Source organism: Malaya genurostris, chromosome 3, assembly GCF_030247185.1.
Source record: "Malaya genurostris strain Urasoe2022 chromosome 3, Malgen_1.1, whole genome shotgun sequence".
Taxonomy (NCBI): Eukaryota; Metazoa; Arthropoda; class Insecta; order Diptera; family Culicidae; genus Malaya; species Malaya genurostris.
The window spans coordinates 91,754,274-91,771,249 of NC_080572.1; the positions used below are offsets into that span (position 1 = coordinate 91,754,274).

General features: G+C 36.7%; 1 protein-coding gene across 18 annotated transcripts in view; it reads left to right on the forward strand.

Annotated features, from left to right (window-relative positions):
- The window catches only part of LOC131437563 (rab11 family-interacting protein 4B), a 240,356-nt gene that overhangs the window by 192,227 nt on the left and 31,153 nt on the right, over window positions 1-16,976 (forward strand). For 14 of the 18 annotated variants that reach the window (XM_058607001.1, XM_058606998.1, XM_058607002.1 and 11 more), the window contains one exon: window positions 14,593-14,727. In XM_058607001.1, coding sequence (XP_058462984.1) covers window positions 14,593-14,727 — 135 coding nt within the window. Of the gene's footprint in view, window positions 1-13,179; window positions 14,010-14,592; window positions 14,728-16,976 lie in introns of all 18 variants that reach the window. The other 4 variants (XM_058606993.1, XM_058606991.1, XM_058606992.1 and 1 more) reach the window with 1 other exon arrangement.

Genomic DNA, 16,976 nt, shown 5'->3' on the forward strand with positions numbered 1-16,976 from the left:
ATTTTGCGACTCCGGTCGTGTTTCAGTGTAGTGTTACGAAGTCGTCTACTAAGTTTCGGATATGCTGCAGTAGATAATGTGTACACGTACAGGAATGCAAATGCATCCAGCTGTTGTTGGTTGTTTTATTTTCGCTTCATAGCAGATAACTGTTTGCTGCCGGCGGCCAAGCACCACATTCAGGTGTTTGTTTGCCATCTAGGAAAAAATAGGATAAAACGATCGTTTCAGAGATCAACAACCACGGATAATCGACTGAAAACTATGTTACAATTATCGAGTCGATTTTAGTTTAATCCTTTACCAGTATATCCAATCGATGTCTGGTCAGCTTGGTTAAACCTTTTTTTTTTGTTCAAAGACTCGTAAAGAAAGAAAGCGAAAGTATGGTTTGTGCGAAATTGAAAGCTTTTTTTGTTTTGGTAATAAAGTCCAGCAAAGTGTAGTTTTTTATATTCTCACATAATTTTAATCTTGCACATCCCGTCTTCAAAACATGATGAAATGAATCGCAGATTATCAGGTCATTCATTCTTGTATGAGTTCTGTATTCATTCTTGTTTTTCTGGATTGTTGATTAATAACTCGATATGCCGTCGTAACATGGATGCGATGTGTGATGCTGCCGATAACAAGTGCATGTTTGATCTTCTATAGCCGTCTGCTCCGAATTACACGCTGTTTTGAGCCTCCCTTAATGTGAGAAATTGACGTTAGGCCCAACATAGTAGCAAAGTGGTCAGGGTCATTTCACACAAAGTGAAATAAAAATGAAAGATGATAGTGTTCACCCCCGTTTCATTGACCTAAAATCGTTCATGTGAAATATTTCCTATACAGCAAAGCTTTGGTATTTCATTCCTGTAGTGGAATTTCACCTTCTGTTTCAACAGACTTCGCAGCCGATTCAGAGTGTACAGAACCATTGCATGGCTGGTGCTACGATTCTACTGACACTACGACGCCAACCCGGGAAATTTCCTATACTCGTATAAAATAACGGATAAATTCATTTCCCGGTATTTAACTTAGAAAGAATACTCTCTAAATTGAATTTTTCAGATTTTCCAGGAAAGCTAGTTTCTATTATTACCTCACAAGCATAAAATATTTTCGTTGGTGTATCTACCAGGCCACTTTTTGCGGTACTAATGCTTTTTTGTCGTGTGCTTTGCGACCTCGCTATCGCTCGTTCGGACCTTACTAAGGCAAAAATAAACTAACTCTCATTTGTTTTAAATTGATTGTGAGATGTTGAAGTCTATATCACTACTTTTGACCTTAGCGAAACAGCTTTCGGCGTAATGATCACTTCCGCGAAACGATTTTCGATCCAAAAATGTTCAAGTTATTCGAAAGATATTTAGTAAAGTTTCTGTTTTTACAGACTTTGTAAGTTTGAATTTAGAGAACAAATATTATGTAATGAATAAACACAAACCTACGAGCCGATGTCTGTATGTGTGGAAATGATCGAGAGTAAAGTAGGGAGAGTAAGCAAAAACAAGCAAAAATGGCTCTTACTCTCAGTTTTGCTCGCATATTGTGTAAACGAAATCCAAGTTCGGGTGACTACGCGGAGAAGCAGTTTCTTGTCTTTGTTTCTCCGCAACATCATTTTCAATTCCATTGACGAACAAAGACTGCAAAGTTTAGATACTAAACCTACAACGGCGAGACACGAAAATCGAATCTAGGTTAGATAAAAACGATACGAAAGAAATGCTGGAGTGCAAATATGCTAATTTGTTCTTGTGATGCACTTTCAAATGCCCATAATTTCCGAACTTCATTGTATGAAAATTAGATTAAGAATCATAAAATTGACAAAACTAAACTAATGATGTCCGTTTTGAAGATCTAATCTAATCTTTGTGCTAATATTTCGAATGTTTCGTATACATTGTAATAATTTCCTATAGTACCTTAGCCAACTAGCCACTTGACATAGAATTGTAGTTATTTTTATAACTATCAATTTACTGCACGATATTTTATGGATCAACCAATTTGTTGCACTGTTTCTCAATCTTAGATTGGTCCAGTAGCAGTTATGAAGTTCAGCATAACTGGTAACCTCTCCGGCATTTGGTATGATTGTACGTGACCTATTTATTATTCCTACACAGAAGATAATTATGAATTTGGCAGTCTACAAACAATACAATCCATAATTACTTAACTTGTCAAATGACGCAATATTTCATTCGTACAGAATCTTACAGGCTCCGCGTGTTATTTGCACTCGGTTACCAAGTGCCGTTGTATGGATTCATATGTATCAATTGTTCATTGAGTAGATATGTGCTTTTGTGGCTCAGTCGATTAAATGGCGTACCTTGTGATCTAATGTTTATCGGTTCTAGTCGCGCTGTTGCTATCGATCTTTTGTTTTTTTTTACTTCATTCGATCTAAAGCCATGTAATTTTACATGTTCTTGAATATAAATTTGTGTGAAATACGACGCTTCATTTATGTGCATCATAATAGATGTAAAATCATAAGATTTTTTCGAACTGTATAGTCATAATACGAACTAAATAGCCCTTTCGATTGTCTTTCAAAGAAAAATTCACAAGTATTGACGTGTGTCTCAACAGCTCTTTCCTTTAAAAACTTTGATTTTGGTGTATTATAGTGGCCTTGCTTTGCAGATATAAGGCTATTGTACCAACAGTCATCTCATTAGTAGAGTCGCAATATTATTTTACCGATTACTCGACTTTCAATCAACGAATTGTGATAAAATCAGATACAATATCTTTACACTTTCGAGAATTGTTCAATACTGCTATCATAACGACGTGAAAACTCGAAGTGAATGCACCTATTTTTATCTTACTTTCAAGGTCAATCTATCGAACAGAGATAGCAGATATCCCTTTAAGTAATGATTTTCGTTTATGAGTTGACTACTGTAGCTGTTACCCTACAATTAGCCGAGTCACTCTTAAACTCGATATGTATTTGTCATCTATATCCATCGTGAGAATTCTTGTCTTACTTCGTGTTCCTCATCTCCTGTTTCCAAATATCCACTATTGAACTTTCTAAACCAGAATTCGCATGTATTTAATGAAGTGAAGTCCTCGAAGCTAACTTTTGAACCTAATATCTTTGTTTTCATTCTCGACATATACGTATTTCGTCTATTACTAGTAGAACTCAGATACGAAATAATTTAAGTCGTGTGAATAAATTAGTGGAACCAAAGAGATATTTTTTACAGAAATAATCCTTTCAAAAAATTTGTATTTGAAACAACAATTTAGATCAAAAAACCCTTGTAATTTTACATCTTATGATATACACATATTGAGAGTCACAGTACACAAGTGCTAAAACATGTAATATTGTGTGATATGAAAAAAGCTAAAATCTAGTAGCGACTGCGACGACTTGAACCGATAATCATCGGATCACAAAGTACGTCCGTTAATCGACTGAGCCACAGAAGCACACATATGTCTTTGCTGGTAAATGGTGCATATAAATTCATACAGTCACACTTGATAACCAAATGCTAATTACAGTAAAATTCATTCTAATCAAAGTATAAAGTCATCACAAATATAACATGTCGTCTTCACAAGTTGGGTCATTATAAATTGCATCGTATGTGGGATTAGGTCATCTGTAGAATTCATAAGTGTTTTGTGTGTGGAGAAAACTGATACCTGAACTGATTAGAGGCCGCGTAAAGGTTACCATGTGCAGAGGTTCTGATCAATTAGCATTGGAAGCACGCTTCGTTATCTAATCACTATAAGTAACTAAGAACGCATATGATGTTTTTTTTTCATATACTAAAAGCGTCATACCATCCTTTTATCTCACATACCAGAGAAAAAGAGGTGGAGCATTGAATTAAATAAACTATATTTTGTCAAAGTTCATAAATATTTAGAAACCCAATTCCACAAAGATTTTGATTTTTTTATATGAAAATGACTGGTGTTGAATATTTATTGAAACACTTGTTTTAATCAACCTACTGGCGTGATGATGCCTTTCTCATATCACTCATTGTCTTTCATAAAATGATGTGGTATTCTTCGAAATAATTTTCTTTGCTTCTCAAAAAAAAAACAGAATTTTTATTGAGACAGTACCAATATTTCCAGTGCTTCTGGAATCGGAAACCAGAATTGGCCTCACTTTGTTTGGCCTTCTACTGAAATTGACTCTATATACAGGAATAAATTTGAGACTTGTTTGGAAGTTTTGTTACGGGTTTTGTTTCACCGCTATAACATTTTTAATACTCTTCACTCGTATCTCAAGAACTGGAAACCGGATCCGGATGAAGTTCAGGTGTTTTATAAGATCATAAGACCTTTCCTTTGAATCTACGTGAGTGAGTTCCCATTTGGAGTATATGATAGCCGAAATCATTTTAATTGGCCTTCTAGTGACAATAACTACCGATTGAAAAAGTTTTGACTTTCTTTTAGATTTTTTTACGTTTTTTGCTTAGCCGCTCTAAGCGATGGCATTTTTATCACTCTGTTATTCCGGGGTAAACCCGGGCAATCATATTAGTCGCTTCAGTAATTTTTTACGGTATAATGACCGTATCGAAGTGAAACTATTAACATTCGGTAATAAGAATGTTAAATTATTCTTTTTCCCCATGGTATTTGGTTATTGAAATAAACAATTAATCTATTGGATCAGATTCGGAGAAAGAAATATTTTTATGGTCGAAGCCTCCAGAATTATTATTGGATCCAAATGTAGAACTTAGCAAGTAAGAACTTAGGATTTCCTAAAATTTCTTCTCTTATGACTCCGGTGAACGACCGAATGGGTTGAAACTGGGACTTATTTTGGATGAACTTTTTAATTACATTAAAAATAACTTTTGTTATGATTTCTGAAAATATCAATTCTAAGGGTTATTTGAAACTACACACCTTTTTGAAATCATTCGAACAATATTCATTAAAGTCTCTGTTGTCATGGACTCTGTAGGTTTGAATTTCGAAAGATGGTATTATGTAATGAACAATCCAAAGCTAGTTATCTAGTGTCTTTTTCCCGGAGAGTAAGGAAAGGTTTTTTTCATTGAGTCCAAACAAACCAAATTGACGAAGAAATACTGTAACTATTAGCTCCGCTTGCATATTGTGAAAATGATTCGGTTGACTACGCTGCGAAGCAGTATCTTAACAGCATCATTTTCGTTTCCCACAATGTAGAGGCACGAATTAAGGTTGGCTATGACATTCACAAAAAGAATGCTAATGTGCACTAGTGCACATTTGTTTAGAATTGCACTTCTGATTGCCATTTTGTTCACAATTTCATGATATGAAGATTCGAATGAAAATTGGAAAGTACGTTCTTGAAATAAGCAAAGTATAACTTTTATACTTCGTATGATAAACTAGTTCAAAAAGCCTTAGTCTATCTGCCTTAGTCAACTAGCTACTTGACATAGAAATCCAACTGCATTTTTATAACTTCATACAACAATTACTTTACTGTGCGACTTTTTATAATCCAACCGATTTGTTGTACCTATCTCTCAATCTCCGATTGGTCCGGCAGCAGTTATGAATTGCAGCATAACTGGTAACCTTAATGATCATGTTTCCCCGATTTCTTCCGAAAATGAGTTGAGCAAACACCTGATTTATTGCCTGAGCATAAGACAGCACACTCGGCCGGTATACCGATAGATGTTGCACTACTAAAAGAAACAGCAAATTAAGGTTAATGGCATCTAACATAGAAGAGAAATATAGGGTGATTTTTTAAGAGCTTGAGAACTTTTTTAAACAATAAAACGCATAAAATTTGCAAAATCTCATCGGTTCTTTATTTTAAACGTTAGATTGGTACATGACATTTACTTTTTGAAGATAATTTCATTTAAATGTTGACCGCGGCTGCGTCTTAGGTGGTCCATTCGGAAAGTCCAGTTTTGGGCAACTTTTTCGAGCATTTCGGCCGGAATAGCCCGAATTTCTTCGGAAATGTTGTCTTCCAAAGCTGGAATAGTTACTGGCTTATTTCTGTAGACTTTAGACTTGGCGTAGCCCCACAAAAAATAGTCTAAAGGCGTCAAATCGCATGATCTTGGTGGCCAACTTACCGGTCCATTTCTTGAGATGAATTGTTCTCCGAAGCTTTCCCTCAAAATGGCCATAGAATCGCGAGCTGTGTGGCATGTAGCGCCATCTTGTTGAAACCACATGTCAACCAAGTTCAGTTCTTCCATTTTTGGCAACAAAAAGTTTGTTAGCATCGAACGATAGCGATCGCCATTCACTGTAACGTTGCGTCCAACAGCATCTTTGAAAAAATACGGTCCAATGATTCCACCAGCGTACAAACCACACCAAACAGTGCATTTTTCGGGATGCATGGGCAGTTCTTGAACGGCTTCTGGTTGCTCTTCACTCCAAATGCGGCAATTTTGCTTATTTACGTAGCCATTCAACCAGAAATGAGCCTCATCGCTGAACAAAATTTGTCGATTAAAAAGCGGATTTTCCGAATGGACCACCTAAGACGCAGCCGCGGTCAACATTTAAATGAAATTATCTTCAAAAAGTAAATGTCATGTACCAATCTAACGTTTAAAATAAAGAACCGATGAGATTTTGCAAATTTTATGCGTTTTATTGTTTAAAAAAGTTCTCAAGCTCTTAAAAAATCACCCTTTAATTAGATGTGGTGGTTCTACTTGCTTACTGAATCTGACCGCTAGTTACTCATCGATATGCGATCCCGATCTATGCACTGAAGTCATGAATAAGATGGTTTACCCACGTCATTCATATGATTTGAATTATTTCCATGAAGAAAAGGATCTAACTTTACTTCGCTAAATTATTGAAAGCTTTTATGTTCCGATCAATCACTATTCGTGGGGTGGCTGCATGATAACCTCTTATCTTACGCAGTAACTCACTCTCAAAGGTAGTGTCGTCGAAAAGCACTTTCAATTTCTGCACATATACTAAAAGCCACTCTTGCAGGGAGGCTTCCAAAGTACATTAAATCTGCCATAGAATGTAATTGAAAGTTAATCTTGTAAGCACTTGAATGCTGTTACTCCGCTACCGGTAGCCTGACTAAATTTGAAGAGCACAATGGAACTGTCTTCCATCGCTTCCTTGATTTCCCCGTCCGCTGACTATGACTAGGAGAGACTCAATTTCTAACAACTACTTCAGCAGTGATGAATCGTCAGCAATCGCGTGTAGCACGAATATTACTTACTCTTTTTAAACTCTAAATTGGCTCCGAAAGGAAAAAGGTTTCTTTGTTTCAGTAACAATTAAGGGTCATCGGTGGGTACCAAGAAAAAGTGATCCCCAGCGAAGGCACCATGGCGATTTCGAATTGCGCGGTGACCGAACTGAGCGAACGAACTGGCAGTTGCAGAGTCACGAATTGCATGATTTGTTTTTGTTTTGATGATGAAGGTCGATAATAATTTTGCAGCCGGTTGGCCTCTAGGCGATTGAAGCAATCGATGTACTGAACTCGAGCGGTGAAGATTGCCTATCATAGTTAAATAATTAGGTAACGAAAAATTTAATTTCTTTGCACCATTGAGAAAGTTCATTTGCGATGATTACGTATGATTTCCATTAGGATGCAGCATCAATAAATAATTTTATTGGTTGAAATGGCAACATCTGTCAATCAATCATAAATGCAATACGACGAGTATGTGCAGTTTGGAATTAATAGGCTTGAAAGCAAACTGGCTGGCTATCGCTATTCCCACGTTAGCAGGCCAAATAGGGACTCTTTCTAGCGCAGGAGAGACTTTTAAACTCTCGCTCGTGCGCCCATACTTGGAAAGCTGATGCACTTCCGAGACCTTCACTGGAATTGGTGATACGTACAGGGCACTATCAAACGAAGTTGCCGCCTCCGTATTGAGTAACTGAGCTAAGTGTACTTTCGTTTTCTTATTGCTATCGCGCTAGTAGATTAACTTTCCGTGTAGATATCACTGAGAGGCCTTTTAAAGTGATTAAGTTTTGGTAAAATATTCAGTGGGTTTGGTTCCTAGCTACGGTAACCTTTTGCATTCAATGATGAAATCAACAGCTGAAAGCTCTACGTCAGAGTTGAGTAATGTGTCAGTGAACCCCAGCAAACCCCGGCTCAATCGATGATGAAGAGAAGGAGCAGTTATTGTTTACAAATTCGTGCGCTCCCCGTGTTCAGTGACTATATTTTCATCATGGCGGTTCATGTATAGTGGGTTTCGAAATGCACAAAACTGGACGAAAGATGGTTTCAAATCTTCACATGATTGGCATACATGAGTACGCAATCCATCATTAACATTTCGCAAATCGTTTCTCCATGTTTTTATAGTAGCATTGGGTTGCAATGTTGCAGACGAATTTATTTTGTGCAAAACCGGCTTAGTTGGTTAGTTAAGGAAGTAAATCAAAGTTGTCAAAATTTTTATAGGATCGCGATAATATCCCGCAGAATAAAAATGATTCCTACAGAATAAAAATTCGTCTATTGGAATCCTATACTGAAAAAATATATGATTCTCAAAATTCAAAATCGATTTAAAAAAACACAATTTTCGAATTCAATAAAATTTTGTCCCAAGGTAAGTAATTATGTTCGCTGTCTTCCGTCTATATGTTGCAAGATGGACATTTTCAAGGATAAATTTTTTTTTCGTATCCTGCACTGATACTTTCTGCTAATATCGTGCACTGTGTGTGTGTGTGTGTGTGTGTGTGTGTGTGTGTGTGTGTGTGTGTGTGTGTGTGTGTGTGTGTGTGTGTGTGTGTGTGTGTGTGTGTGTGTGTGTGTGTATGTGTGTGTGTGTATGTGTGTGTGTGTATGTGTGTGTGTGTGTGTGTGTGTGTGTGTGTGTGTGTGTGTGTGTGTGTGTGTGTGTGTATGTGTGTGTGTATGTGTGTGTGTGTATGTGTGTGTGTATGTAACGTTTTTTTGCACTAACTTTTCTAGGAGATGGCTGAACCGATTTTCACAAACTTAGATTCAAATGAAAGGTCTTGTGGTCCCATACAAAATTCCTGAATATTATTTGGATCCGACTTCCGGTTCCGGAATTATGGGGTAAAATGTGCAAAAAATAGTGAAAATAAGTGCACTAACTTGTCTCAGAGATAGCTGAACCGATTTTCACAAAATTAGGTTCAAATGAAAGGTCTTGAAGTCCCATACAAAATTCCTGAATATTATTTGGATCCAACTTCCGGTTCGGGAGTTATGGGGTAAAATGTTCAAAAAAAAGAAAATATGTGTTCTAACTTTTCTCATAGATGGCGCGACCGATTTTCACAAACTGAGATTCAAATGAAAGGTCTTGTGGTCCCATACAAAATTCCTGAATATTATTTGGATCCAACTTCCGGTTCGGGAGTTATGGGGTAAAATGTTCAAAAAAAAAATATGTGTTCTAACTTTTCTCATAGATGGCGCGACCGATTTTCACAAACTTAGATTCAAATGAAAGGTCTTGTGGTCCCATACAAAATTCCTGAATATTATTTGGATCTGACTTCCGGTTTCGGAATTATGGGGTAAAATGTGCAAAAAATAGTGAAAATAAGTGCACTAACTTTTCTCAGAGATGGCTGATGAAACCGATTTTCACAAAATTACGTTCAAATGAAAGGTCTTGAAGTCCCATACAAAATTCAAGGTTTTTTTTATGATAATGACTTTCAATTTAGTTTAGTTTTAGAGAAAAAGACACTGGATAAAAAAATCATTCTGGACAAGAAGTAGCTTTTGTCAGAAAGGTTTTTTTCCTTAAACGTATCCAACATGCAATGTATGAACGGTTGGTTGGGATTGTAAATCGATTTTAAACTTTTAATGTCAATTTTTCCACTGTTGGGCTTGATAAGGTTTTGTTTTCAGCATTTTCATTCGAAAACTTGACTAAAAATCTCTAGTACAATACTTTTATATTAAAAAAAATTGGTTATAAAAGTTCGGCCCTTTTCAAAAGATCAGGAATCAGAACTAATTGGCTCAAGTGGCATGTTTCCCTAGGTATTTGGAAATTTGTGCCTTGCCGTAGCTTCTCATCAATTATCTGATGGGAAGGGAAGGATAAAAGGAACATGGAAGGGAATTGTGAAGTGGGTGAGGTGGAAAAACTCACAAAACATAAAAAGCACAAAAAATTAAAAAAGAAGAAATTTTTGTAAGCCCTTTGAACCGACACGAATTCCTCCGACCCATCTCTGTGTCGGTGGTTTCAAGCTCTTCTGCATTGTTTCCTTAGTCTAGCAAGTTCAGCATTCCACCAAAGAACTCTTCTAGTAGCTCGCACTATCCGAAGTGAAGAAGTCTCTTCATATGCTGCCACTTCATATGCGACATTTTCCAAATCAATTGGGGTTTCAATTGTTGGTTGATACCCGTAAAATCTAGTCGCCAAGCCCGCTTCATAGAGGTTTAAGTTTCTAGATTTGGGATTACGATATGTGATAATAACAAATTAAACGTTTGAATGATCAAAGAAGATGTACTTATGATCAGATAACGAAGGTTCGAGCTGCGCAAGAGTTACGTTCAAAACCTCCTCTCTTCCAGATCTCGCAAAAGTTGGACGATTACCTGCATTGACTATGTGCAGGTTTGTACTGCTCACAAATTCCATCATATCAGAGCCTTTCGAATTTATATCTGTGCTGCCCCAAATGATAAGGTAAGCATTTATGTCACTGCAGATTATAAGCGGTAAATCACTTTTGCAGTAGTATGATACAACCTTTTTGAAGTCATCGTTTGGCGAAGGTTGGTTGTGCGTTAAATATTCCGAACAATAGACATATTTCCTGTCTATGCCATCAATAGTCATACCAACTGTGACAGCACAAATATCCCGAGTTGTGAACTCCGATATGAGAAAATCATCGAGAGCACTATTTGCAAGTATGCATGCTCGAGGCATTTCACGTGGATTAGTCATACCGTTCTTGTTGAAGGCAACGAAGACTGGGTTTAACAACTTTCCAACGTAGTAGTTTCCGTTTTTGTAAGTATGGTTCTTGAACCAAAGCTATAGAGGCTTTACCGTCTTGCAGAAGTCTGGATAGATTCATAGTTGCTGTCGTTTATGCTGGAGATTGATTAATGCTACTCTAACCATTATCAATTAAAGTAATGAACACTACATCTCCAGCACTTATCGTACAACAACTAGAAGAAACCAAATATATTGGCTTATAATCGCCTATAGCGAACCATGGAAAGAATTTTTTTTATATGCTTGAATCATTTAAATCCCACGAGTTGCGAAGAATGAAATATCCAATGTACCAGAGCTTCACTCAACCCAGTAAGTGATAAAAACCAAAATATTCTGTCCACGACTGCATTGTTTTAACCTCCTGCAGCCATTCAGTCATCGGCACGGAAATACACCTTGACTTTGGAGTTCCTATTTTTGTGGCCTTTCACTACATGGAACAGGAAACCAGTGGATCAATTCATGGTAGAAAATAATTCCACCGTATGCCACAAGGCTTATCTGTTTGTTGGACTTTTACCACCGGTACAGGTGGACCGTAGCGTTATTCTTAGCCAGTTGAGAAACCGCTACCGACACTACACGGCTATCTAGGCTGCTCAGAAAGGGAAGTTGACATTGACGATCAACTTCCATGGGTGGCCGAGCAGCCGTATCATTTTTGACAACTACTATTTTAAAAAATTTATTATAAAAGTTTGGCCCTTTTCAAAAGATAGTCTTGAACAATTTTTGAAAAACATAGTATACAAAGTGGCTTTTTGTGGCTAAGTATTCATGTCCAAAACGTTTCATTCAAATCTGAGAGAGTGTTCCCAATTGCGAATACAGTGTGCGAATAAAATACCTTATAAGTGAGAAAACCACATCTCTGAATAGTCGAAGAATAACGATGAAACCAAGATCTGAAATGGTGTAATACGGCTTAACAAAGATGTCGCGATTTTTTTTCTAATTTGCCTGAGTTTCGCATAAACCGGTATTCTTCTACTTTCCAGTTTTAATGTGCAGATAATATCAATAGCTGGATCATTTCATTTTATCAAAAAAAAACTTTTTGTTATCAAAAGTTACTTTCATTAATGATTATCCGCTTGTTCCGTGTGATGTTTTGAGGAATTTGGTTTAGCAGTTATTCGATATGTTTTTTTTGACATTATCTTATCAGTTGCTATCATTTGGTTTTAAGAATTGTGAAATCATTTACCGGGCGTTTGATACTTCGTGTATGTTACCGGATGCTTTTTTAGAATCACCCATAACAGGCGTTTATGACCATTATTGGTAGTGTAAGGATTTCTGGTTTACTTAACAAATTAAAAGACTTTTGTGGATTTTATTTTAAGTTTTCGATAGTTTAAACTCCGGCTTTCAGTACTTTTGCAGTTCTTATTATTCCGCTAATGTCGTTTAGTAATTCAACATGAACCGCTAAGCAAACACAAAATGACGACTTACTGGTCTCCATGAGATAGTGGCCATTTAGAGATTTTGAGCATAACGAATAATTTCGAATTTAGAAATTCATTAATATAAAACGGTTTGAAAGATTTGAATGATTATATATTTATTTGAAAAGTTGGTTCATGAAATTTTTATTACAAATAATTTCGTTCAAATGACTGGCTTGGCAGTAGCCAATCCGTTCCATCCAATTTTTGAGTACATTTCCAGTTGTTTCTGGCCTTATGTCATCAATAGCAACTTGAATTTCGTGTTTGAGGTCTTCAATTGTTTTTGGATGGTTGGCGTAACATTTATCTTTAACCGCTTCCCAAAGAAAATAAAGAAATATCATGAGTCAACCTTTCAAATAAAAATATTATCATTGAAATCCATCAAACCGTTTTTTTATTATTGCATTCTTAATGTCGAAATTTTTCGTCGGACACCCTGTAGTGCAACACCTTTCTAAGCAAAGTTTGTTAGATCGATTAAAAAATAAATTTTGATTTGTTTGAGTAGGCTCTAAGTTTGAAATAGAACTTATGATTTTCAAATTTAAGAATTGTTATATGTGTTTATGGTGCAAGGTAATAGATTTCGGTTCTTTGTTGGATGTTACTCCTGCAAACGTTCTCCGTATTCTCAAAAACTGTAAAACTCAACGGACTAATTAGTCAAGTTAATCATCTGTGCTCATTACCGAATATTACCAATCTGTTTACAGTAATTAAACTTGAAAGTGAAAAAAACACAAATCGTACAATAAAGTGCCTTAAAAAAACAGACCACCTGAAAAGTGCCTTAGAAAACATTGCTCAAATCACAATCCTTTGCAAATGATGCTCGTCGTCAATCGACCGAATGAATTGGCACCGACTTAGTGACAAACTATCGCCCCTCAAGATGATGGCCTCGTCGAAAAAGGTCGACTACCTATCGTCGACCCCGTCGTCGACGGCCACCCCGTCTTCTACTAGCCAGCCGGACAGCCTCGACCTAGACTACGATATGTGGCAGGGTCAGTTCGAGTTTGTCGGGCCCACGCTGGACTCCGGTACCGTGAACGGAAGTTGTACCACCTTGAACAGCGATGGTCTCGATCACCTATCGCGCACCGCTTCATCTAGTCTGGAAGATTTACGCTTAAACGGGTACATACCTCCCGATCAGCCGGTATTGATCGACGAAGAAACCTTCCTCAGTCTTCATCCGAACGATTTTCCTTCGTCCGGACCGCACTCCGGTTTCTTTCTGGACGAGTACAGCAACGGAAGTCTGGAGCATACGCAGCAATTGAACAACAATAGCAGCAACCTAATCACGAACAACAACATACACAACAACAACAAGCTGCTGAATGCCAAAACGAACAATCTGATCAGCTCGGTCATCATTGAGGAGAAGAATGCCAAAAACAATCTCATCAATAACAACCTGAAGCTGATTAATGACAATCCAGAGCTCGGCAACAAGTACATTCTGAAGTCGAGCAACGGTAACGGCAAAATCAATGGCCTTATAAAAACCGATCTATGTGATAATTTGAACGAACAAGTAAGTACTGTAAGTGGTTAAGGTTAACATTCGGTTTGAAATTTTGACATTGTGAAGTTAGAAAACGGTGATGGCATCATTCAATCGTAAAGAAGTCAACAAAAAGGTGACGAAAAGGTTTCACGACTACTTAAACCGCTTCACGGTTCATTGCATTGTCACGAAACAGTGTTACGTGAGTCGAATCATTTCAACGAATATTCTTCAACATGATAATTCAACGGTTTATAGCCGTTATCAATGATTAAAATGAATGTCGAGTTTGTTTGGTCAAAACATGATCAACATTGTTCCACTTAAGTTTTGACCACTGGCAATCAAATTTCATGTTTAGTAATAGGAAAATAAACCAATAGAAACCATTGCTTTTATGATGCAAAGCAGTAAAAATTTATTGAAGCGCTAGATTGGAGTTTTGACCGAAAATAGAAGCGTAGATAAGTAGTTGCTTACTTTTCCGATGTGATTCATTTGCTCCGTTTGACTGGGTTTCGGTTCAGTTAAACTGAATTGTTGGTACTGTTCCGTTGAATTGTGTGTGATTGTACTAATTTCCTGTCATTTGTTTTTCTCCGAATTGCAGCTAGAGATATTACAACGGCAAGTGACGAACCTGGCGGATACACAGAACAATGTCGAAGATCGCACCAGCCGGACGAAGGCGGAGTACGCGGTGCTGCAGGCCCGTTATCACATGCTGGAAGAACAGCTAAGAGAGGTTTGTTCACAATTTTTTTTCATGTTAGTTAGACTTAACTTTCGATTTCTTCGCGGTTCGCCTTCGACTCATCTGTGCTTAATGCAGTTCAAATTGAACCGCCATCTCCGCCTAACAGTTCATTTTGAACGGGGCCGGCCCGTTTGGCATAAGGTTATTTGGCATAATACCGTTTGGCATAACGCTATTTGGCATAATGGTTATTTGACATAACGGTTATTTGGCATAATGGTCTTTTGGCATAATGGTCATTTGGCATAATGCCATTTGTCATAATAATAATTGGATTTGTAAATTTTCGTTTGCGTTTCAATCGAGTTATGTTGTGCAAGGAAAACTAGAACGAAATATGTGAATTTTATTTTCGGTCCAAATATTTCGTCAATATTAGGTGAAATAGCATTATTATGCAACGATGGCTTTTATCGTATCACTGGCAACTCTTCACAAGATTGAATCAGTGCCATCAAAGAGAGACGAATATCATCGCAACAACAAAAACCCGGTATGGCTCATTTAACATAGAATCGACACCAGTGCGAGAGCGAATTTCTCTCGATGACATTTCTGAGAATCGAAGGTTAGCACGCTGCTGTGGGGATCCTCTCTGAAGCAACAAACGGTCGCTTATTCTCGTTTCGCGATCCGATTCTATACAGACAGTTGATAATTGCGATAGAATCATTTTACTATTGCCGCTTATTCTAACTATGGGCATATAACCTTTGTATAAGTTGTGCCTATGAAAATGTCTGTGAATGCTCCACACAAGGGTTTTGAAATATTACAACCTAGTACGAGAATCATCAAGTTGAATCATCGATTCGATTTTGTGCAATAATTGTCAACTTGCGATTCTCTCTTGGGAAATACTACACAGCAACGATCATTATCAGACTGTAATTTTTTTTAACAGCGTGAAATACTCAGAGTATGAAGCAGAGGTGGAAATAAGCCCATTTTGTGCACGAGAATGTGAATCAAGATTTCTGATTGTGAATAAAAAACCGAACACCGTGAATTAATAATTTTGGTAACAAAACTAAAATCGAGATTTCTTTATTAAGTTGTGGGAATTGTATATTACACAGAGTAGCAGCAGACCGTATGTGCTCTTTTTATTGCGCTGAAACAAATTTGTTCTAATTCTCAGAAGACAACCATGCGCACGCTGCTCTCACAAAAACTCGTTCGCGCATTTAAGTACCGCGGCAGATATGAATGTACAACGCTTCGTTCCCTCTCGGCGCATTTAGTCAAGAGCGAGGTACGAGTGCTCCAGTTTAATAAAATTTATACAATTTTGTATGAATATTAAACCCTACATTTTTTGGCAGTGTTTTCTGAGACTTGTTTAATTACTTTCCCTGGCATACGGCACAATTGTTAATAATTAGGTTTTCAAAAGCGGGAAATAGTATCTTTAACCATTCAATCATTCTGAAGCTTTTTATACCTACTTCTTGAAAATCCTTGTGCGATCTTGCTTAATATCACCATTAGATTTATTTAAAATTGTTTGCGTGGTCATACATAAAAACTATTCAAATACGATTTAGAATTACTTCTCGTTAGTAATTTCAATTATATTAAACTACTTTTCGAACCTGATAGTATCGATAATAGGTGTAATTGTTTACAATATTCTAATAGACATATATTATCGAACTTAATTCGTCAAGATAAAAATATTTAATTTCTATACAATTAGAAATGAAAGGTACGTTGTCAATATCCAGTATTTAAAAATCTTGAAGATCTCAAACAACTTGTAGGTTAAATAGTGGGTTGCAAGCGCAAACGATTTTGGATCTATTAGATAAAATACATAACATTCAAAATGTGGAATGAATCCCGCAGCCGAGGAAAACACGTAGAAAGTTTCCATGCAAAAATCAAAACATTTGCTCTGAAAGTACCGGCTACGATTTTATCTTTAAAATGACTTTAAACGTTTTTTGCTCTTTAAAGTTCTAGTCCGGTTTTGAAAGATAAAATTCGGTTTTCGTATTCAAAACTACTTAAAGGGGCCGCGAACGACCAAATTAGGTTGAAGCCGGGTATAAATAAACGATATAAAAAAACTTGAAAAGTTTCGTCAATAAGTTTCACTTATGAGCTATAATGCTCAATAACTTTTTGAAATCTGCTATGTTTCAAGCATTATCACACAGAGGGATTTTTTTATGAAAAGCTTTAAAAATAAATGTTTCTTTCATGTCTATTCATGTATACTTAAATATGTTTAT